Below are 25,570 nucleotides of genomic sequence, written 5' to 3'. Positions count from 1 at the left end.
TTCTGTTTCTCCTTCTCTCTCTCTCTCTCTCTCTGCTCCTCTCCTACTCACTCTGTCTCTGTCTCAAAAAAATAAACAAATAAATAAACATTAAAAAAATTAGAAAACGCAAGGAACATATTTAAGCCTTTGAACTTGTTTGTCTTCCATTTTGGTGTTGAGTTGTGGAAGCAATTCAAATTTGAACGGACTACTACAATTTAAATAAGCAGACTAAGACAAATACATGTGTGGTATTCCAAGTGTATGAGACTCTCCTGTCTGGCAGATAATCAGTTAGTGTTTCTGTTCTGGTTGTTAGATATAGACAGAGGGGGTTTCAGGGGGAAAAAAGTAACTTATCTGCATCATAAGACTTGGAATATATCAAATGGACACTATGTGTGGTTAGACAACCCCTTAAAATAGCAACTTTTATATTTTTTCTGTACTTCTTTGCATATAGTTCTTCCCCTATTTACAGAATCACTCACATTGTCCTCCTGAGAAGATCGTTTAAACCAAAGAGTGAAGAAAAAAAAACCTGAAACAATGTTTAGATTTTCTTTAGTTTCCATAGTAGACCCCTGAGAGTCCAGACCATGAAAGGACCTGAACATAGAATTTATGGAATTCTATGAATTAAAAAGGTAATAGAGGAAAAAAATAGAGGGAAGTTTACTTTTCCCATTTCCATAGAAACTGCAAAATAGCCCCCCTGCTGGGAAGTAAAGGGGAAGAGAAATTTGGCATAACTTTGGTAGAAATATGAAAGAGGAACAGAACTGGGGGGCCCACAGGAAGTGTGTGGTCACACCAACACAGGTCTCTGCATGGGACCTATGACACCTCTGAACTCATGTGGGGGGCTGGTGTCTTCCAAAAGCTCAAGGAAGGGAGAGCTGGAAGTAACCATTTCTTGAAGGTGCTGGTTCATTCAAATGACATACTTTATGGTCAAGGGCTACCTAAATTATTGGATTATTTGTATGTGTAGGGGGGTGTGGGGAAGGTTTGAAACTGCCAATTCTACAGGATCTCTTAAAAGAATATGAGGCAAGTACAGACTACCAAATGGTCTCTGCTACCATCTCCACATCTTGTTTCTTTATTATTAAGGAGCTAGGCCTTTCTATTTCCATTCCATTGATGATACAGGCAACTTGTCAATTACTCTAACATTCCTGGCTTCCTTAATGAACTGACAGCTGTTTGCCAGGCAATGTGAGACAGTCCTGCTTCAGTCTGAGTTCTTGAGGCAGTCTGCAAAATGACAAAGAGAGAACCTCCTGCTGTTTTGAGCCTGTTGGGGAGCAGTGGGATCTGACTGAGGAAGGTGTTCAGATGGTGGTGACATTGTCCTTATACTTGCTGGTCTCCAAAATCCTTATGTCCTACCCCAGTGTTCTCTGTTTGAGATTGTTGCTCCTCTGTCACAGCTTATCAGAAATCGTCACTCTTTTTTGCTGCAACCTGTCTTACCACCAGTGGTATAGAAAGCAGTGGGCCCTGATGAAAATAAGTTGATTGTAGAGAAGTGGATGAATCTGGGGCATGTGTCCTGGAGTCAGATTAAGCAGCATGTGTGTGTGTGTGTTTGTGTATGTGTGTGTGTATTTCAACATACAGAAACTGACTAAATTTTTCTTTAAAAAAGTCCACTTAAAAATCTGGCAAGCTGTTAGCTTTTCTTTTCTCTGACTTCAGTTCTTTGGCTCTCATATTTTTATGTGACTTTACTTCACAAATTTAAGCGGATCAGCTTGTGCTCCCTGGAAGAAGGAAGCTGGCACTCTGCCGACTGGGCTGGGCCTTACTAAGTTTCAGTTTCCTTTTCTCTGAGTCACCGAAGCCTCCACATTGCTGAAGAATTTTTTGCTCCTATCGTGTGTCTGCTTAGCTGTCCAGACAGAGCAGCTACGCTCCACTTCAGTCCTTGTACAGATTCTACAAACAGGTAAATGAGTTGCTGCTTTCCACTTTTCCTAGCCACTTGCAAATTACAGTCTTCTTTTTTTAATTCAAAGAAATCCTTTAGAATGGAAAACTAGTCAATGATTTTTCTTGCTGTCTGTTCATCCTTGGTTTACTCTTTCAATGTATAATGTAGAGTAGAGAAGAGGAACAAATGCAAGCTTTGTGACAGTATGTGTTACCCATTTTTCAATACTTATTGGAAAATGTATTTGATTTTCTGCTAGATCGAGAAGTATGGCGGTGAGAACTCGTTTGACATGGATGCAAGAAAAGAATCTGCAAACTTATTTTGGAGGAAAACAGTTTACCCTTCTCTATAAAGCTAGTGTTCATGAATTCTCTGCATATTATTTGTTTAAGAGATGCTGTGATCAAGGGCCGATTGTGGTGGTGATTTATAAGGAACACTATGTTGTTGGCGCATATATGAAAACAAGTTGCAAGAAAGAGGAGAAAATTCCCATCGTCCTTTTTGCTCTTGAAGAGAATGCAATTTCAGAATGCAAAATAAGCTCATATGTACCAACTGAATTGTTTCATGATGGTAGTAGAGGAAGGAATGACTTAGAATTCCACATAAATATGAGGAAACAAGTGATGACTCTGAACTTAGATACAAGTGAAAAACTTCGATTACCTCATATGCAAGCTTCTCCCTTTCAGGAATGTGAAGTTTTTCGATGTGAAGGTAGGTTTAATTAGATAACTTATATAGAGTTCTCTCCTGAATGTTCGGAGGATTTGAGGTGACCCATTTCTTTAAGGAAGAATGTCCTTGTCTCTGGGTGACCCAGACTGAAACCTGGCCACACATTGTTTGCTGAGACACAACCACGGTCAAAAGGAACATATACAGAGTTTTCTGGAGGGTGTTTGTGTGGGCAAAGGGTAGGGGAAGGGGAGGAAAGGTAGAAGAAGAAGAGAGAGAGAGAGAGGGAGAGAGAGAAAGAGAGAGAGAGAGAGAGAGAGAGAGAGAGCAAACCTGAAGAGGGCTGCTCTTGGAATGAAACCAAAGCTTGAACTTCTCTTGATTCGTTCTAGATCCTGCAGTTTCCCATTATATCCATTATATCAAAAGACCAAAATTAATTAATTTATTTTTCTTCCAGAGGACATTGTTTCCAATATCTGCTCTTATAAACAGTGCTTTTTTATAATATCTTCATGCATATAACTGTGCACACAAGAAGTTACTTCTTTATAGTAACTTCCTGGAAGTGGGATTGCTGTTTAAGAAATATTTACATTTGCAGTTTGACAGACACCTCTCAAAAGCTTCAGTTGTCTATACTATTCCCAAGAGTGTTATAGAAATGGCTATTTCCCTGTCTTCTTGCCTTTATTTGATATTATCAAACTTTAGAATATTTGTCAGTTTGATGGTCAAGGAGGGCTTTTCGTTTTCTTTTTTGCTTATACCTGATTACTCGGAAGTCTGTGTGTATCAACCATTTACATTTCTTCCATGAAATAGTTATTTATGTCTATCCATTTAAAAGAAGAAACCTGGGAATAACTCTCTGAGTATTTTCATGTTCCAAACTAATTGTCTGTGGTCTTCATACTTGAATTATTGTCAGAGTATGTAATTCTTGAATCACATTTTATTGTCGGGGATTTTGTAATGTTTCCACAGCATTGATATTGCTGTGGAAAACACAGGTACAGACTTACTTATTTGTCTTTGTTGTTTCTCTTTGAATGATTTGATCTTTTTTCCTGGCTGCTCCAAACATTAAAAATTCTTTTGTTGATGTCTGGTAAATTTAATTGGATATGTCATGATATTGAGCATCCTGGATCAGTTAAGTAAACTTTTTATTGAAGTATAACACATAAACAGAAAAATGCACAATTGATAAATGTACCAATTAATAAACTTTTATAAATTAGACGCACTAAGGTAACCACTACTTAGATGAAGAAATAGATTATTACCATCATTTCAAAAGACTCCTTGCTGATTCTTCCTGGTTATTGCCAGCCAAAGATAACTATTACTTTGGCTTGTGTTGACACTAATTACTTCTTGTTTTTGAATTCTATATAAATGGAATCATATCAAAATATGTATTCTTTTTTGTCTGACCTCTTTCATTCAACATTACGCTTGAGGGACTAAACTAAACAAGGTAATGGATTCTAAAATCAGACCTCTACGAATCAGGTATCTCACCCAGTATAAAGTTTTACTAATAATTTCAAAGATAAAGATAATCAGAAGTCTCAGAGAAGGCAGAAAGGGTACAGGAATATTCTATGTGGCTCCTAGATCCTTCTTTTGCATATTAGACATATGCTTTCTGGCTAAAAACAACCAGCAGGATTTTATTTTAAAGTTTATTTGTTTACTTTGAGAGAGAGAGAGAGAGCAGGGGAGGGGCAGAGAGAGAGGGAGAGAGAGGAACCCCAGCAGGCTCCACACTGACAGCTCAGAGCCCAATGCAGGGCTTGAACTCATGAACCGTGAGATCAAGAGCTGGACACTTAACTGACTGAGCCACCCAGCCGCCCTACCAGCAAGATTTTTAAATGAAGTTTATGGGCCACTTTACATATTGAAGAGTGGTTAAGTTTTGGAACATTGGTATGTCAGTGCTATGGATTGAATGTGTCCCCCCCCCCCAACTCCCCCACCAATTCGTATGTTGAAACCCTAACCTCTAATGTGACTATATTTGGAGAAGAAGCCTCTAAGGAAGTATATAAGGTTAAATGAAGTCATAAGAGTGGGGCCTTAATTCAATAGGATAAGCATTCATATAAGAAGGGGACACCAGAGGGCTCGCTCTCTCCACATGAACACACGAGAAGAGGTCATGGGAGAACACAGTGAGATGGCGGCTACTACAAAGCAAGAGAAGAGTCCGTGGAATTAAGTCTACCTTGCCAGACAGTGATCGCAGACTTCTCAGCTCCCAGAACTGGGAGAAATACATTTCTGTTGTCCCAGTTAGTGGTATTTTGTATGGCAGCCTGAGATGACTAAGACAAGCAGCCTACATGACATTTCCCATGAAGATGTGCCTCATAAATCCATAGAATCTGTATTTATTTATTCTAATTAATCCTTAGCCAGGAACATCTTATTAAGGGCATTCAAGAGGTACATCCTTTCCTTGTAGGAAACATCATTAGTCTATATACCAGGAGATAAGATTATTAGCAAATTTTTAAGGAAGTTAGGCTGGGTCATTTTTCTCTTTTTTCCTTGAGGGTGTTACTTGCTACAGTGAGTGAATGTATCTCAGGCCAGCTGCTTTAACTCCTACCTCTCTACTGATTCATCATATTATTGTATGTTGCACTAATTTGTTCCTTTTCATTTTCATATAGGATTTCATTGTAATGATTCCATCATACTTTTTCTTAATAAAATTACTGCTGGTGGACATTTTGAGTTTTCTAGTTTGGGGCTATTACAAATAATGCTGCTATAAACAGTCTTGTACATGGTTTTTTGGTTCACATGTACACATATTTTTGAAGAATATAAATATAAAACTTCAGGGTCACTGGAAACATATATGTTTGCTTCAGTGGACACTGACCGAGCTTTCCAACATAGTTATATCAATTTTACCCACCACAAGAAGTGCATGAGAGTTTCTGTCACTTCTAAATTTTTCCCAACACTTTTTATTGGTTATATAGTATGTAGTCATTTAGGTATGTGAGCTGTAGCATGACATTTTGTGAATTTGGCTTTCTTTGATTAGACTAGTCTGTAATTTATTTTATAGTTTAAACCAATCCATTACTATATTAATTTACCCTTTTCTTAATTTACAAAATTTGTCTTGTGTTTTTGTTAATTCCTTCTTATATTTCTAATTCCCTTCTTATATTTCTTTTTTCTTTTCTGTTTCTGTTTTTTATTTTCAAAACTTTCCTTCTTTCTTGCTGTTAATGAAATGTATTTTTAGCACAAGATTGATATAAAGTGTTTATATTTTTGTTATTGTCAATATATTTACAATTTTGATTTTTAATTTCTTGTTACTGTTAAGAGAGTGATTTGTAAAATCCCAAGAGGTTGGTTTTCTCTTTGCTTACACTTATTCTTTTCTAGTTTTATTATATCATAGTAATTGTAGGTAGTCTTCACTATTTTTACTTTGGTAATTTAAAGAGGTTTTCTTTCCATACATATAGCCTTATTTATTTATTTTATAAAGAGAGTGAGAATGCATGGGGGGGTGGATAGAGAGAGAGAGAGAGAGAGAGAGAGCGAGAATCTCAAGCAGGCTCCATGCCCAGTGCAGAGCCCAGTGCAGGGCCTGATCCCACTACCTTGGGATCATGACCTGAGCTGAGATCAAGATTCAGATGCTTAACTGACTGAGCCCCCCAGAATCCCTATATATAACCATATTTATGAATGTTTCACATAGTATTCCTCTTTGGTAGTGTAGAATTGCCAGCATCACTCCTCCTGTTCCTTTCAGTTTTTTTAATCTAAATTAAAAAAATGTGTATTTATTTTTGAGAGAGACAGAGACAGAGACAGAGACTGAGTGGGGTGGGACAGAGAGAGAGGGAGACACAGAATCCGAAGAAGGCTCCAGGCTCTGAGCTGTCAGCACAGTGCAGGGGCTCGAACTCACAAACTGTGAGATCATCACCTCAGCCTAAGTTGGACGCTTAACCTACTGAACCACCCAGGTGCCCCTCATTTTAAACCCACCACCACAGAATGTTTCTTCACAGGAAATAAATACTTCTTCACCTAGTCTCATTGGTTCAAATAAAATCCTCAGCTGACTCCTGAACCACTCACTGTGCTCTGATTGGGTAGGGATGAGTTCTACATTCTCTTCAGAGCTAAGAAGAAAATCAATTGGACTGGAAGTTCCAGGAGCCCCAGTTGCAGATACTAGGTTTTGGAGAAAATCTGGTGTCTGTGGGTTTTTTTGTGTGTGTGCCTCTGTATATTTTCCCTTTCAGACCTATTGCATTATGGAGAAGAACTATCTTAAAGTATTCCCACTCTTTCCCTGGCCTGTCCATGTCTCTTCGCTTTGCTTCTCTGATTCAGAAAGTGTCCCAGTTCTCATTTCCGGTGATGGAGCAAGCCACATACTACTGCTGGGTAACTGGGTAAGAAAAGATTTGTAGACAATCTAGTCTTACAGTTCCCACCTTGCCTCTAGCTCTAGATTCTGCAAATGACATGTTTAGGAGATTTGCCATAATTTTTTCCACTTGCTTTCATTATACTGCACTGTTATCATGGAAAAGCTATTTTTGTATTTTTCCCTAGTGAATGCATTGACATTCATTCAGTCAGCCAGTCATTCAACAACTTGTAATTTTCATTTTTCTTTGATTATTTCCCTAGATTTGTTGGACAGAAGGACTCTGGAAGGAATTAATGAGTAAGTCAATGTTCTGTTATTCTGCTAATGATCTTAGACTTATTCTAAGTTCTGTCAATAAATCGGTAGCACAAATTATAACATAACTTGTGGATTGTGAAGAATAAGCTGTAACTATATTTATAATCATAAAACTATTTGATAATACTAATGTTAAAACAGAAAGAACACCGAGGAGGGGGAACATTCCTAATGCTTTTACATAAGTGGAGGAAACTAATTATTTGACTGCAAGTCTACACTTTTGCTTAGAATTTTTGCAGTTACCGTTTCCACTACTTTAGGGAATCGCTTTGGAAGTGGTGGTCGGTAGTTGGAGAATACTTATAGAGCTTTAAGAACATGCCAGAAATTATTACTTCCATAAACTCCAAAAGTCACATATTATGCTGTGTTTTTCAAAGTTTATTACCGGTAAGTTATTTTCATGTTCAACATAGCTCATATTTAGCACTAGTTTTGTTTGGTCTGGTTGCTTAAATCTGAAAGGTTGTATGTCTGATTGACTTTAGTTACAAGTGTTATTTTTCTTCTTTTTCAGTAGGATGTGAGGTAGAATAGTTTCATGCCCTTTTAATAGGAAAACAAGTTGCTAATAGAAAATAAATGATAATACATAAGAAAAAAAACAAATTCTAGAAAAATTTATGGTAAGTTCTTGTGACCTACCCTCATTCAATTGTTAACATTGTCTTGTCTGTACAGGCTCCACGAGAGCTTATTGTCAGCCGTGAACACTTACAAACCACATAAAAACCTCGTTCCCCAAGTGCGAATTCTGCTGCTGGGTCCGACTAGAGCTGGGAAGTCTAGCTTTTTCAACTCAGTGAAGTCTGTTTTCCGAGGCCATGTCACACACCAGGCTCTGGTGGGCTCTGAAGCGACTGGGGTATCTGACACGGTATGTCCATTCAGGGCCACTCAGCCTTTGCTTCTTTGGTCCAGTTAATTGGGTTCGAAGTCTTTTGTGATCAACTTCATTACGTGTAGACTTTATCTCTGTTTGTAATTTTTAAAATCTTATTTTTTAGTGTTTATTTATTTTTGAGAGATAGAGACAGAGCACGAGCAAAGGAGAAGCAGAGAGAGAGGGAGACACAGAATCCGAAGCAGGCACCAGGCTCTGAGCTGCCTGCACAGAGCCCAGTGCAGAGCTTGAACTCACGAGCCGTGAGATCATGACCTGAGCCGAAGTCAGATACTTAACCGACTGAGACACCCAGGTGCCCCTCTGTTTGGAATTTTTTAAAAAGTGTACTCTTAAAGTTCCTTTTTCTCATCTGTAGTACAGGACATATTCCATTAAGGATACGGTGGATGGCAACTTCCTGCCTTTTGTTCTGTGTGACACAATGGGCCTGCATGAGAGAGGAAAAGGGCTGTGTGTGGATGACATAGCCTACATCTTGAAAGGCCACATTTCTGACAGATACCAGGTATGATTGGGCCAATCACTGAAATATTATAATTGATATTTAAAACGTTTATTTTTGCTCACTCTGGACAGCAGCAAATGCCGATCTAATTTGATGCATCATCTTTTATTTTCTTCAAGTGTACTCATTCAAGTTCGTTTGCTTCTTCTTGATATTTTATTTTACAAAGAATTAAAACATGCAAACAACTCTTCTATCGTAGCTGTTATAACAACTCTGAATGCTGTTACACATTCAGCTGCCTTGGGCTATATGAAACACAAATCCAACTAACATCAATTTACTAACATTGGTCATTTTTCTTATGTAATAGGAAGTCTGAAGGTAGGTGGCTTTGTGTCAGTGTGGAAGCTCTCTGAGGTTATTAAATTCAAGGGTCTTTCTAACTTTCTGTTCTGAGACCCTCAGCATGGGGTGCTATGGATTAAGTATTTGTGTCCCCCTAAAATTCACAGGCTAAAGCCCTAATCCCCAGTGTGATGGTGTTAGGAGGTGGGGCCTTTGAGAGGTGATTAGGTCATGAGAGTAGAGCCCTCATGAATGGGATTGGTATCCTTATAAGAAGAGACCTAAGAAAGATGAACTTTCTCTCTGCCATATGAGGACACAGTATGAAGGTGGCTGTCTACAAATCAGGAAGGAAGCTCTCATCAGATGCTAAATCTGTCAGCACCTTGATCTTAGAATTCCTAGCCCCCAGAATTGTGAGAAGTAATTTTTGTTGTTTAAGCTACCCCACAAGGTAATTTATTATAGCAGTCCAAGCTAAGACATGGGGCTTTCATCATTATGCTCTCCAGATGTTCATACTGAGCCTTGTCAGTGTTCCAGGCAAGAAAGAGGAGGAGATTAAAGTGAAAGCCACTTTAGTCTATCAATTTTTGTTTTAACTTTCTAGTCCTTTTATTTTATTTACTTATTTTTAATGTTTATTTATTTTTGAAAGAGAGAGAGAGAGAGACAGAGTGCAAGTGGGGAAGGGGCAGAGAGAGAGAGGGAGACACAGAATCTGAAGCAGGCTCCAGGCTCTGAGCTATCATCACAGAGCCCGACATGGGGCTTGAACTCATGAACCGTGAGATCATGACCTGAGCTGAAGTTGGATGCTTAACTGACTGAGCCACCCATGTGCCCCATAACTTTCTAGTCCTTTTGATAAACATTTAAATTTTGAATTAATCATTAATTCACCTTGTTCCAAATGATTAGTCAATTGGGTCAACATCTTTTGTTGAATGTCTTTGCATCTTTTCCCTACTAAATATAGGGATTGGTTTTTATATTCTCTAGCTTGTTCTATTGATGCATTTATCAATTCTTTTATGATATTCATTTTGTTACCATATCACTTAATTGTTTTAATTACCATAGCAATCAATAATGTCTTAATGTCTCACTGGACAAGTCATATTCATTATTTCTTGTGTTTTTTCTTGACTATTTTCACGATATACTTTTCCAAGTGAGCCTGTTTGTGTTTTTTTTTTTTTTTTGATTGTTTGTGTTTGATTTGTTGGTGCTTTGATTAAAATTACATTAAAATTTTATACCCAAAGTTGTTTTACATCTTTACGTATCCGGTGTTCTTATCCAGAAACACGGCATGTTTTATTGTTCTATTCATGCAAGGGCTTTTCATTCTTTAGTATAGCATTATCTTGTAGAGGTAAAGCTTTTTAAAAAAAATATTCTTTTTTTTTTAAAAAACAACTTTATTGTAGAGAATGTTAAATCTATGCAAAAGGAGACAAAACGATTTAATGACTTCTCATTTACTCAGCTTCAACAATCTTTGACTCATAGCCTATCATCTCTGTCTATTCACTTTCTCTTCTCCTACAGTATTTGGAATCAAATTTAACATGTCATAACATTTAATCCATAAATGCATATGCATTTATCTATGTAAGGATATATACCTTTTGTTATAGATAGCTGTATACCCTTCTCATATCTAAAATTAATCATTGTTTTTTAATTTATCAACTATTACCCAATGTCCAAGTTCCTAATTGTTGTATAAGTATCATGCTTTTAAAAAATTTGTTTAAGTTTATTTATTTTGAGAGAGTCAGAGACAGTGTGAACAGAGGAGGGGTAGAGAGTGAGAGGGGGAGAAAGAGAGAGAGAGACAAAGAGAGAGAGAAGCCCAAGCAGGCTCTCCACTATCAGCTCAGAGCCTGACACAGGGCTCGAACTCGTGAAACCATGAGATCATGACCTGAGTTGAAATCAACAGTCAGACGCTTAACGAACTGAACAACCCAGGTGCCATGCATTTTAAAAACAGCTTATTTGCGAATGATTGAAATAAATTTATTCAGACTCTTAACCTGTACATTCTGCCTCTATCTCTTTTGGTGTTTTTCCTTGTAATGTGTTTTTTTGTTTGTTTGTTTTTCTTAGAAATCCCATTGTTCTGTAGACTTCTCCATGGTCTCAACTTTGCTGTTTGCATCCCTTGATGCAGTTTCCTGTGGTCTTTTGTTTTCTATGCACCCTGAAAATTGGTAATTGAGTCTAGAAGCATGTTCAGATTCAGCTTCCACTTTGTAGAGGTGCTGTGCTCTTCCGTGAAGAGACACACATTTTGTTCTATTTGATTCTTTTTGCTTTTCTAATAATGCCGATATTCATTAACGTTCAAGGCCTAGATTCATGTGTTTATTAGGGTGTGAACATGTGATATTCTATCTTCATCATTCTTTTTTTATTTTATATTTATTCGATGAGGAGATAAATGTCTCCTCATCTACTGTTTGATTACCTGGTGGCACAGTTAACATGGGAGAGGCAGGATTTTTTTTCTTTACTACAAGCTTCTGAAACCATAAGGTGGTTTCTTTGTATCTGCCAATAATGACCAGTGATTATTTTATTATCATTATGAACCCCTGAATTGAACATATTTAATGTGTTTCAATCCTGTGCCACTTTCTCCATACTTATATTACATTTAACATATCTGACCAGTGGGAGCCTCTACAAGTTATATCGTTAGTCCTTTTGACATGAACCTAAAAACCTACTATATTCCTTGATTTCTGGTATGAGAGATGTCCAAGCCACATATTGTATATTTCTAGTGCCTGATTTTGAGTCAATTATTTCTCTAAGATGTCTTGGTTTGGCTTATTAGAATTGTTATTGCTACATGGTTGGTCATTGATTCTTGCCATTTTTGGGGGACAGAGGTAAGTAATAGATCTTTTTATGATAAGGTGCATTATAAATTCATATAGAAACTTCTCTTTCAAATTCAGTACTAGGTAGTTTTTACTTAATCTTCTTCTGTCTTGCTTCTCTATCTGCTTTCTCTCAGGGTCTCTATTCTAAAGGACTCCAGAGATGACAGAATGTCATGTCACAACTCATTTGCTTTCTCTCACAAAATATTCACTGTGATCTCAGAATAAAACTCTAATAGTACCGGGGTGCCGGGGTACCTGTCGGTTAAGTGTCCAACTCTTGATTTCAGCTCAGGTCATGATCTCACGGTTTGTAAGATCGAGCCCCATGTCAGACTCTGTGCTGGCACTTCAGAGCCTATTTGGGATTCTCTCTCTCTCCCTTTCTCTCTGCCCCTCCTCTGCTCATGCTCTCTCTCTCTCTGAAACAAACAAACAAAAAAACAAATTCTAACAGTACCATAAACAGTTTAATCATAACCACTTTTAGTATAATATTTTAGTATAATATTTTAGTATAAATATAACATAATCATAATCAAAATCAGAAAGAGTTTAAAATTTGAACCAGATTATTTATTTATTTAATTTTTTATTTATTTAAAAGTATTATTGTATTTTACATTTAGGGTGTATCAAGTAGTAGGAGTATACAAATTACTGTGCTTTAAAGTCAATCAGAAAAAACATACAATCAGAAATGGTCTCTCTTTGTGTAGTGAGGACCCCCAAATGGAGGTAAAAGTTCATTTGGTTGATTTTAATTTAGGGATGGGTTTTTAAATTTAATTATGTTTTATATTTATGTTTATAATTTATATAGCTCTCTTTTTCCTCTTTGAATATATTTATCTTACACTAGACATCTCCATTCATTTTTATTACCTACCAGACCTCTATAAACACATGAGTTTGTGACTGCTGCTATATACATTCTCCAAGCCATCATAGAAAGTACACCAAAATTCTGATCAAAAGTATGGAACCCACACTTAGTGGTCAACTAAAATTTGCCCAAACCACATACAATTTATTTTGGTGTACTGAAATATAGTTTTAAACTCAACTTTACAAAATAATGTATATTCAAAGAATTCATTTTCTTTCTCTGCCCCTTCAAATACATTTCTCCCCTTTTCTTATAAGCAACCATATAAAAATTTTTCATTTACTTTCATTTTTTTACTATATAAGAAATACTTACAGATTTGTGGTTCCCCTCTTTTTAGAGAAGTCATGAAATACTCTCTGCTATTGATATATTAGAATTTTGCCACTACAAATAGTACTGAAATTAATAGGCTTGTACATACACCATTTTGTATTTTGCCAGTATACATGTGGGACAGATTCCCAGCAGAGGGATTGCTAGTTCAAGAGTAAATGCATCCCATTTTGAACTACTTTTCATCCCTGGTTTCTGTGTGATGATACCGGATTTCTTTCTGTATGCTCTCACCTCCGCCTTTGCCCACATTGCTTCTATCTAGAACACCGTCTGCCATACCTTTATTCCCTTTATCAAACTCCATGTACTTTGTAGCTCCCAGATTATGTGTCCCTCTGTCACAGAAACTTTACCTGACTGCATGGAAGGGTTGATAGCTACTTGCATAGACTGTCTTCTCTGCCAGATTGTTACTCTCATAATATTAGAGACTTGCACAGTGCCTGATACATCGTATGTGCTCATAAATATCCATAGAATTAATGTGTTGCATTTTGTTTATCTTATAGTTTAACTCCATGAAACCAATCACACCAAGTCATTGTAACTATATTCACTACCCGTTGCTGAAGGACAGAATTCATTGTGCGGCATTTGTGCTTGATGTCAACTCTGTTAAATACATCTCTCATGAGATGATAGCAAAGATCAAAGCAATTCGAAGGCAATTGATAAAGTGTGGTGAGTCTCATTCCACTTTACTACTAAGGGTAATGTATTAGACTATATTGTAGAACGGTTTCAGAACAGGATGAAAAACTTAAGAAATTGCATATGTGAATCTTCCCTGGCCCATCAGTGTAGTTCAATCAAATCCAGCACTTGATAGTGTTATAACTTTGTGCAAGTGAGTTAAACTCTCTATGTCTTAACTTCTAATCTATAAAATTAATATGATAATAGCACCTAACTCAGGGATTTATTATAAGGATTAAACAAATCAACATATATGAAGAGTTTGGCACAGTTCTCATTACCTGCTACCACTGTATCCTAGCACGAATTTATTTACAAAAAGTTCTAGATTTTCCCTTGAGCCTTAAGTGATTAGAAATGGAAAACAGTATTTCAGTAAGAAAAAAGCATCAGGGAAGTAAGATGTTCGGTAGGGAAGGGATAGTTAAAAGTCTTAGGAGAAGGTAAATAGGATTAGAGAATTATGGTGTCCCATTCTGTTTTTTCTTGGCCTTATCCATTCTGTCTGGGAAAGAGCAAGTCTACCACACTTCTAACTTTGATTAAATTAGAAGCATGGAGTGATTTACTTGCTCTCTGAAATTTAAAGCCTTGTAAGGGTGGTGTGCAGGGCGATGCTTGCTAACATTGTAACAGAAGACCAACTTATTTGTGATGCTTTGACACATCTGTTGCCTTCTTGAGGCCTTTTCTCCCCCATCTTGTTTATTAGGTGTCTTTTCTCTAGTCTCCATGAAAACAACTGTTTGGAGAGGAAATGAAACCTATCACCAACACTGTAGCATCAATTTTAGTTATCTCGTCCAAGAGGTGGTTTCATTTGAAGTCTCATACCACGGAAAGCCTTGAAGGGAATTTCCTATGTCAGAGGAATTCTGAGTACTAATGAGTAGTTAGAGGGGGGTATTTTTGAAGGGTGATGGCCCTTCCCAAATATCTGGAATTGCTTCATTGGTAGCCTATTGCGTAATTGATAACTGATTAACTGAAAAGTACTGATGCTGTCTATAATGATCAAAATGACACGTATCTGTTTGACCTAGGTATGCCACATGTGGTTTTGCTCACTCATGTGGATAGCATGCAGCTGATTACAAAAGGTGACTTTACAGACATATACAGATGTATTCCTGTGAAGCACAAGGTAATGATGTCCTTCTTTGTAGACACACTTTCTAGGATATGTCACTATAATCGCATGATATTACTGTGTGTAAAAATAAAAATGGACACCTACTGAACTTAAGAATGAAAACAATTACTTGGATAATTCAAAATCATATCCCAAGATTTAAAAATTAAATATATATTCATCCTTACATGGACACAGATTATTCCATTTATTATAATTTAATTCAGTTAGGTTCAATTCAACAAATATTTATTGATTACCTTTCATAATCGAGTCAGTGTGCTAGTCTCTAACCAGACACAGATAATTAAAACAATTTCCTTGCACTCAAAAGCTTACAGTTTTATCAGTGGAGGTGAGGGGATGGGGGAGTCAGAGGAGAAAAAGATGACAGAGTATGATTATGACAATGTCATGAAGTGACTCAAAATAAAATTGAAAGATTAAAGGAGGAAAATATTGTGTTAAAGTGTATGGGAAAGATTTCATTACTGGAGTGTCACTGAGAAATAGCTTTCAAAGAGAAAGAGGATTTCAGGAGGTGAAGAGACTAAAAGGGGAAAACATTCAGGCCATGAGGATAGCATAAGTCAATACAGCAGTGTCTAGGGGGAGCATGGAGTCATTCAGTTTAGTGGAGGGCTGAATCCTTGTAGGGGGAGATAGAGTATGAAAGTTATATTTGCATGAGGTGACTTTACTTAATGATGTGCATTATGGGGAATCATACCAATTTTTTCTCTTCTTTTTAAAAAAAACTTTTAATTTAAATTCCAGTTAGTTCACATACAGTGTAATATTAGTTTCAGGTGTACAGTATAGCAATTCAAGACTTCCTATACATCACTTGGTGCTCACCCTAACAAGTGCCCTTCTTAATCCCCATCACCTATTTAACCCATCTCCCCACAGGCCTCCCCTCTGGTAACCATCAGTTTGTTCTTTATAAATTAGAATCTGTTTCTTGGTTTATCTCTCTCTTTCTCTCTCTCTCTACCTCTGTGTGTGTGTGTTTCTCTTTGTTCATTTGTTTTGTTTCTTAAATCCCACATATACATGAAATCATATGGTGTTTGTCTTTCTCTGACTGACTTATTTTGCTTAGCATAATACATTCTAGTTCCATCCATGTCATTGCAAATGGCAAGATTTCATTCTTTTTGATGGCTGAGTAATAGTTCCATATATATATATATATATATATATTATATATGTATATATATATATATTATATCTTCTCTATCCATATATCTAGTTTGATGATATATTCATATATATTATAGATCCATATATCCATATATATGGATCTATAATATATATATCCATATGTATATCCATAATATATATCATATTTTATATATACATACATATATATACATATATATAAGATATACTATATCCATATAATATATATATACATATATATACACACATATCTTGTATATATACATATATATATATACATATCTTCTTTATCCATATATCATTTGATGAACACTTGGCTCTTTCCATAATTTGGCTATTGTAGATGATGCTACTATGAAGAGTAGTGGTGTAACCAAAGTAAAGCTTCATAAAATTTAATTTGCCACCCACATGCAGAATAAATCAGAGTCAAAAGGAACCTGGACTTGGGAATACCAGTTGGGAGGATATAATGATAGCTAATATTTGTTGAGTACTAAATATGTGATAAATTTTCTTATTCAATACTTATAACAACCCTGTGAGATGGGTACTGTCATTACCACATTTTATAGATGAGAAAACAAAAGCACAGAGAGTAAAATATTTGCCAGTGTTTTTGACAGTGCTAAGAAATAACAGAACCCTATTTTGAATCCGGGCAATATCATTCCATAGATAAATTAGTTTAAGCACAAATTGAACATCAATATTAAACTGGTCTAGGAAAACTAGATTAATCCTGAGAATAACTTTTAATAGGAAACAGGGAAATTATAGACTCCAGCATAAGGGCATTAAAAATGCTTCAATTTCCAAGTACTTTATACAGAATTATTAGTTCCTTTCAATTTCTAATTCATATGGAATCTACTATGTGTATTCTTGATGAAAATTAGCAGTGATTTTGAAGACTCCTTGTGAAGTTCTTTAAGAAAGTACTTTTTGGGACCAGATCTCTATCTTCATTTTCTCTAACAGGAACACTATTGCCAAGCTCCTGCTTTTTGTTATTGCTTTCACAATGTGTATTGACCTAAAATAGTATTTGTCACTGTTTCTGTATTGCAGTTAGAGGCAGTCCACAAAAAACTTGGATTTGCTCTTTCTGATATCTTGGTGGTTAGTAATTATACCTCAGAGTGGGAGTTGGACCCTATAAAAGATGTTTTGATCCTCTCTGCGCTGAGACATATGCTGTGGATTTCAGATGACTTCTTAGAAGATTTGACTGCTCGAGGAAACAAGGATTTAGTGGTGTAAATACTTGAAGGTATCAGCTGTATGGCTACTCCCTGCTTGGATCTATTGGGTACCTGGCAGTTCATTGTGTCTCTATGGATCACTGTCCTGTGAATAGTCCTACTCTTTAACTCACTGGCCAGATGTGTTTTTCTTTCCCCTCACTTTTCCTGATTTCCCACCCTTAGGGTATATCCCACAGATTTGTACTACTTCTCTTTCTCCTGTCTTAAGATAGAATCTTTGAAATGATGCATTTCTGTCATTTGTACTGTTTGAACATCCCAAGCTGTATCCTTGCCCTCTTCTCTTGAAATGCGTTTTTTGCTTGGGACCCTGATATGGATTGGATCAACATTGTTTCTGATCAGATGTGATCTTTGGTTATATGCCTCTTTTACTTTTTAAATTTTTTAATGTTTATTTATTTTTGAGAGAGCATGAGTAGGGGAGGGGCAGAGAGTGAGGGGGGCAGAGGATCTGAAGCAGGCTCTGCACTGACAGCAATGAGACTGATGCGGGGCTCAAACTCACAAACTCATGAACCGTGAGATCATGACTTGAGCCAAAGTCAGACGCTTAAGCAACTGAGCCACCCAGGCGTCCCTTGATTACATTCCTCTTTCTTGGTACCTACATTTCTGCCTTTTTCGACTTGACTTTTTTTGACATGTCTCCCTCCTCAGAGTTTCTCTTAATGCCATGTAGTCAGGATGGTCTTAATGCCCATGGCAGATGTATGTGCCTTTCAGATTTATGACCTCAGATTTTAGCATTACATGCAGTCTCTTTCAACCTCTATCAACAATATGCTGCACTGTTTCAATCAAAGATCAGACAGAAAGAAGTTTCAATGTATACTCAAATCTTATTTTAGTTTGTGAGAAATCAAATTAGAATATAATATCCTCTTTATTCTCTCTCACTTACAAACTACTAAGACATTCTCATGCTACTACTAACTCCGCCATCTTGTTTTCTCCTTTTCTTCTCTTCTTGATGGGCACATGCACTCCCAAAGGGGAGATTGGAATATTCCTTTTCCTTCTGGTTGCTTTTCCTTAAATAAACCATTAAGAATATTTTGTTTCTCTTTTATCAGAGATTGGAGAAAAGGAATTATCAAGTATGTAAAAGGAGGAAACAAATACGTGAACCCTTCACATACTAGTAATTTTTATCTCATCATTGAAGAGTGAAAATTGAGAAATAAGAAAATACAGGAAAAAGAGAAATAGATGAAACAGAAGGGGCATGTTTTATTTATGTCTGGGATGAAGATGCCCTACAAAATCGTAATACCTGCCAATAACTAGGAGCAGCAAGATTTAAAGCCATTAATTGTAAAAAAAAAAAAAGATTGTGATTTCTTTTGGATTTATTTTCTGTATCTGTGGAAAATGGAAGTTTCCTTTTTGTAAAACTTGAGTTTAACTTCAGTGTGCGTGTGTGTGACTTTGGAAAAGTTTATTTTAATATAACTTGTCAGCATGTTCTCATCCTCACCCACATCATCTTATTTTGCCTTCTTATTTTATTTCTAAAGTATTTGAGTGCTTCCTTCAGAAGCACATATACTAAAGTATTTGAGCTTCTCTTTGGGTCTCCAGTTAATGTATTCTTTCCCCTACAGATATTTGTTTGGTTGTTTGTTTGTTTGTTTAATATCTGAAACTGTCTTCCAGGATGTGACTATTAATATTAGTAAGAGTTCTGGAGGATTAAGACTAACAAGGACTATATTTGATTACGCTGTCAATTACAACTATTTTAGCTACAAGTGACAAAACTCAACCTGAATTACATGAATAAAAAATAATCAAACCATAGAAAAGGCTGGGGTTGAACCAAACTGCCTCAGAAATGGTTGAGTCTAGGGATTCAAAAGGTATTCTCTCTCTCTCTTTCACTCTCTCTCACACACACAAGTGCACACACATGTGTATGCACACACACACAGATATACACCCTCTGCTTCATTCTTTGTGCTTATTGCTGTCATTCTTTCAGGTTAGCATTCTTGATAAATCTTAAACCACCTGAATCCAGGTTTCAAATTGGCATTCACTTAGCCTCATGACCCGAAAAGGAAGAGGATTTTCTTTTCCCGTGTCATTGTGAAATACTCCAAAAAAGGACTGCAATTGATTTAGCTCAAATCGTATATTTGACCTCTGGGAACAATCACTTCTCTTTTCCAGAAGAGAATTAAGTCATAATTGCCCAGGAAGAGTGATGTATTACTAGAAGAAGGGAGTATGGAGCGCCTGGGTGGCTCAGTTGGTTGAGGGTTCGACTTTGGCTCAAGTCATGATCTCGCGGTTCGTGAGTTTGAGCCCCGTGTCTGGCTCTGTGCTGACATCTCAGAGCCTGGAGCCTGCTTCAGATTCTGTGTCTCACTCTCTGTCTGCCCCTCTCCTACTCATGCTCTGTCTCTCTCTGTCTCAAAAATAAATAAAACATTAAAAAATTTTTTTTTAAAAAAAGAAGAAGGGAGCTTATTATAGACATGACCACTGTTGGATTAACTGAGCTGGAGAGGTACCACAATATGTATCTTATATTTAGGGAAGTCTTACATCTAGTTTCTCATTTATATTATAAAGAATGTCTTATTAATAAGTCTAAAATCATTAATAATTACTTTAAAAATCCTTTTATTAAAGTAATATATACACATAAAAAGCACACAGTTCACAATTGTATGGCTCAGTACATTTTGATACTTAACAAACCAATGAAACTAGAACTCAGATAAGAAACAGAACATCCTACAAGTCCCCTTTATGCCCCAGATATCCACTATTCTGACTTCTAATTGTGTAGGTTAGCCTTGTGCTTTTTTATCCCTTACATAATATCATGTACTATTTACTCTTTTGGGTCTGACTTCTTTCATGAGATAGTGTATTTGTTTGATTCATATTATTTACATAGGTAAAGATCATTTATTCTCATTGATTCTATTATTCTAATGTTAATGGGTGGCTCTAATAATTTCCTTATAGATCAACAATATATTCTATATAGGTTGCATTAAGCTTTTTCTGATTTATAGCTATATGGAAACAAACCATATGATTTTGGGTGTTTCTGATTTTGTATTATAATAAAGATTTCATAATGTGAACATACCATGTTTCAATTTGTAAATATAGCTTGAAAATGAGAAGTAGCATCATGAAGAAGTTGACATTATCCTAAAATTAACAAAGTAGTGTTAAGGGTCAAACATATCCAAGACTTTCTTTAAGAAGAACAAAGTGGGAAAACAGGTATAAAGAGATATATCAAGAAAATGTAAGTTGACTTTGATGCATTGATAAATTAATGGAACAGAACAGAGAGTCCAGAATCAGACTCAAGCATGTCTGGACATTCGTTCTATGATGGGGTAGCATCGCAGATGAATAGAAAAACAAACAATTCATAAATGGTCAAGGTCAATTGGTCATCCATATGGGGAAAAAAGCTCTGAATTCCTCACATCATAACCAAAAGTCTACTTTAGGTGGACTAAGTTTCTAAATGCTAAAAAGCTTTTAGAAGATAAAATAGAAGAGTACTTTTATTCCTTGGGAGTGAGGAAATATTTCTTAAGTCATATTTCTTAAACAAGATACAAAAAGCTTAACCTCAAAAGAGGTGAAAATTCAGCTACATTGAAATCAGTAACTTTTATATTCAATAAATCCCATTAAGGTAGTGAAAAGACACAGCAAGGTGTGGAAGAACATACAGCTAGCAAAGAACTAATGAAAAGATGTATAAAGAAATTCTACAGATCTCGAAGAAAACTGAAATATAAAAGAAAATGAACAAAAGACTTGAAAAGGAACTCTAAAGAAGAAGGAAATTATAATATCCAGTACAGAAGATAAATGTTCTATATCATTAGTAATAAAAAATATTGAAACTAAAGTAATCTGATTCTTTTTTACTTTTACTGAGATTTAATTGCCATATAAAATGCATATAGTAAAGGTGTAAAATTGGGTGAGTTTTGACATATGAATACATCTGTAAAATAATCTTGACAATCATGATAAGAAATCTTTCTATCACTCCCTACCCCCCTAAACTACAAGTGCCCTTGTAATCCATTCCCTTTATTCCACCTCTTGTTCTGGTCCTCAGACAACCACTGGTCTGCACTCTGTCACTGGAAGTTAGTTTTCATTTTTTAGAATTTATGTAAATGAAATTTTATAGAATATGTTCCTTTGTGTCTGGCTTCTTTTATTCAGCACGTTTTGAGATTCATCCATATTGTTGCATGTATCAGTAGTTCTTTCTTTTTATTGCTGAGTAGTGTTTCATTGTGTGAATATACTACATTTCTTTATCTGTTCACTTGTTAACAAACTTTTGGATTGTTTCCAGTAAAGGTGAAGATATGCAGGCAGACCTGATGAACTGGCAATTTGACTCCCAATTACGTATCTTAGGGATACTCTTTATATGTGCATTTAAATACATGTATAAGAATTTTTATTGTAGCATTATTCATTATCATCCCAAATCAGAAACAACCCATCAACAGTACTGCTCATCAACAGTAGGGAAGATAATAAATTGATGTATACTACATAGAGTATTTCATTTCATGTAGGAAAGAAAATTAAAGAACAGTTACTATACGTATCAGTATAAATATTGCAAATACAGTATTGACCAAAAGAATAAAGACATGAATTAATGTTTACATTGTGAATAAATTTATATAAATTTCACAAAATTTCTAAATAAGAGAGGAAATGATGACTATAAAAATGAAAATGGTGATTACCTTTCAAGGGTATGGGGTTGTGAAGAATCAGGGGCTCACCTAGTGGTTCTGTAGGAGCAAAAATGTCCTTTATTTTGAACAAGGTGGTGGTGAAATGGATATTTGCTTTATAGTTATTTTTAAGTTGTGCATTTGTATTTTGTGTACTTTTCTGCATGTGTTGTATATTTCACAATTAAAACAGAAAAAAATGAGAAGTAATGTCACACAAAAACTTTAGAATTAGACAAAACTGGGTCCAGTTCTCTATTCTGCTACATAATTTGTGATTTTTTAAAAAATCTCTCATTTCTCCATCTTACAGATGACAACAACACTATATTCATAGGTATGCTGTAAGACCTAGATTAGATAATATATAACTAGATGATCAGTGTAGGTACTTAGAAACAGACACTCAGATGCTGATGGACATTACCAATCTTGTATAACAACAAACTGATAAGTTACTATGTCTCTCTATTATAAATTTAATTTTATCGTAGTTGAAAACAAAGGTAAGACTTGGACTTGGTAGCTCATGAGAAAAAAAGAGACTGAAAGTCAAATTATCAAAGTTTTTGTTTTTGGCTGTTTGATAGGTGGTTTTAAAGAAAATATACCTTTGGCTTCAAGAGCATGCTGTTATCTAAAATTCAAAATTTGTAATAGCAGATAGAAACATATTAAATGGCTTGGTCATGTATGCCCCCTACTGGCCAATTCTCTACAAAGTAGAAATGATGCTGAAGGTTGAATTTGGAAGCTTGAATAAAAACTGCTAAAGCTTCTAATTCTTTTTTTTTTTTTAATTAAAAAAATTTTAATGCTTATTTATTTTTGAGACAGAGAGCTGGGGGAGAGGCAGAGAGAGAGAGAGAGAGAGGGAGACACAGAATCCGAAGCAGGCTCCAGGCTCTGAGCTGTCAACACAGAGCCCAATGCCGGGCTCGAACTCACAGACTGCGAGATCATGACCTGAGCTGAAGTTGGATGGTTAACTGACTGATGCACCCATGTGCCCTTACAGTTTCTACTTCTTAAAAAAACTATCACAACAGAAAAAGTTTTAAATGTCTAATTTTGTAAAAGGTATGCAAAATTTAAATAGAAGATAATTTTCTCCTGGTGTTGAAAATGTGGTAGTATTTGGAAATGCTGTGTTCTGTTATGTTTTGTTATTTCTGGAATTATGCTAAACTTATTTTTTATCTTTTTTTTAGTTTATTTATTTTGAGAAAGAGAGAGAGAGAGTGTGAGAGAGGGGAAGGACAGGGAGGGAGACCCAGAATCTGTAGCAGGCTCCAGACTCTGAGCTATCAGTGCAGAGCCAGATGCGGGGCTCAAGCCCATAAGTCACAATATCATGATGTGAGCCAAAGTTGGACGCCCAACTGACTGAGACACCCAGGTACCCCTAGACTTATTATTTATGCATATTTGCATTTTAAGGTAACATTAATGTGTTTTATTTTAGCATTTTTGTTAGTCTGCAGAACAGAAATTTGAATATATAATACTTACGGCTTATCATGATCAAAGAACACACAAAATGGGTACTTTTGCCTTTTGCTTTTCATAAATGTGATCCCCAATTACATTACTTTTGGATAATGAAGTCTTGAACCCACTTCTACATGAGTTAATTTGCACAGGCAAATCCTAGTCCAGTGGAAAAGGAGAAACATTATACTTCAAGTGTCATGTTCTCTCAATTTTAATTTCTGTTTGATTTAGGATTATTATATATGAAACAAGGGTTTGCAAGTTAGTTATTATAGTAAATTGCCACAAAAACATTAAATTAAATATGACCTGTTTCCCTGCCAATGCTGCCTTCACAGAGATTAACAGTGGATTCCTTTCACCTACATAGTACTGAGTGCAAACTTCTTAGGGTGGCATTCCTAATCTGGACATATTTGATCTCAAACCGTAAAACCAGAGCTGCACTGAGTGACTTACTCTTCTTTACTCTTTTATGCATCTTCCTTTCCCCACGCCTTTGTTCATACTTTGGGGGCAGTTACTTAATTTCTATTTGCCTTGTTTTCTCATCTGGTACATGTGGCTACTTTACCTACCTCAATTGTTTTGAGGATTAAATGAGAAAGTATAGGTAAAGCACCTTTTAAAAAGTGTCTGAAACACAGTAAACCGTAAATAAGTGTCTATTACCATTATTCATTTCCCCCTGACCGTCCTTCTGTAATATTCCTCCCCCATTCCCATCTACCACCTACCAGTAAGGAATTGTTTTCTCTACCATCTGCATTCTGTTTGCTTTTTGTAGATACCATCCAAGCATTATCACACTGTATGCGAATTGTCGAGCTACATGGCTGTGTGCACGGCACACTGCTTCTTGTGGGCAGGAGTCCAAACAGTACAGTTTCTGCACATAAAAGGTGTCCAATAATGTTTTGGGATATTAAATAAAGTGATTAGAAAACATAGGAAGGTTGATGGGATGTGTGCCTGATTCATGTAATGCCAACTGAGAACAGCAACAAGAAAAAAAAAAACCCTATTTTTAAATGTAGGAAACCAAAGTAGGAAAAGGCAAAGAAAGGCAGAGCTGAAGCCATTACTCCTTTAATAGTCAGTCTTAACAGCTATCTGCATTCATCAGACTCCCGCAGAAAATAGAAGCAACTCCAGGTCTTTTAAGCAATGTAATTTAATGTAGAAATTTGGCTATGCAAATGATGGGGAAGCTGAGAGGTCAAAGGAAAGACAGAGAAGCAAACCATAGGTTAACCAAGTAAAGGAGACAAAACTTTACCTCTACCCATCTTAACTTTTCAGCTGGGACTCTTTATTTATTTTTTTAATGTTTATTTATTTTTGAGAGAGAGAGAGAGAGTGTGTGTGTGAGCATGAGCAAGGGAGGGGCAGAGAGAGAGGGGGACAGAGGATCCCAAGTGGGCTCTGTGCTGACAGCAGTGAGCCCTATGCAGGACTGGAGCTCACCAACTGTGAGATCATGACCTGAGCCGAAGTTGGATGCTCAACCGACTGGGCCACCCAGGCACCCCTCAGCTAGGGCTCTTTAACAAAAAGTCGGATCAGGGGTGCCTGGGTGGCTCAGTCGGTTAAGCATCTGACTTCAGCTCAGGTCATGATTTCACATTCCATGAGTTTGAGCTCCACGTCAGGCTCTGTGCTGACAGCTCAGAGCCTGGAGCCTGCTTCGGATTCTGTGTCTCCCTCTCTCTCTGCCCCTCCCCTGCTCATGCTCTGTCTCTCTCTGTCTCAAAAATAAATAAAAACATTAAAAAAAGTTAAAGAAATTAAAAAAACAAAAAATCGGATCAGCAAGACAAAAACAGTTTATTAACACATACACAGTGCCCATCAT

At 36.2% G+C, this 25,570-nt stretch overlaps 1 protein-coding gene across 3 annotated transcripts; it reads left to right on the top strand.

Annotated features, from left to right (window-relative positions):
* The first annotated feature begins 795 nt into the window (after positions 1 to 795).
* On the top strand, positions 796 to 21,655 carry IFI44 (interferon induced protein 44). Of its 3 annotated transcripts, none has more exons than XM_049616933.1 (9): positions 828 to 1,936; positions 2,181 to 2,644; positions 7,298 to 7,334; positions 8,040 to 8,235; positions 8,621 to 8,770; positions 13,696 to 13,867; positions 14,926 to 15,026; positions 17,271 to 17,472; positions 21,144 to 21,655. In XM_049616933.1, exons 2-8 carry the CDS (start codon positions 2,191 to 2,193, stop codon positions 17,460 to 17,462), a joined length of 1,302 nt encoding a protein of 433 aa, XP_049472890.1. In that variant the 5' UTR covers positions 828 to 1,936; positions 2,181 to 2,190; the 3' UTR covers positions 17,463 to 17,472; positions 21,144 to 21,655. The 3 variants fall into 3 exon arrangements, with proteins under 3 accessions (XP_049472891.1, XP_049472890.1, XP_049472888.1); XM_049616931.1 differs by lacking the exon at positions 21,144 to 21,655 and adding an exon at positions 18,544 to 18,857 and having other exon boundaries at positions 832 to 1,936; XM_049616934.1 differs by lacking the exon at positions 17,271 to 17,472 and having other exon boundaries at positions 796 to 1,936.
* The last annotated feature ends 3,915 nt before the right edge of the window (positions 21,656 to 25,570 follow it).

The sequence above is a fragment of the Panthera uncia genome (assembly GCF_023721935.1).
Source record: "Panthera uncia isolate 11264 chromosome C1 unlocalized genomic scaffold, Puncia_PCG_1.0 HiC_scaffold_4, whole genome shotgun sequence".
Lineage (NCBI taxonomy): Eukaryota > Metazoa > Chordata > Mammalia > Carnivora > Felidae > Panthera > Panthera uncia.
The sequence above is the reverse complement of the archived record's forward strand: the minus strand, read 5'-3'. Positions and strand labels throughout refer to the sequence as shown.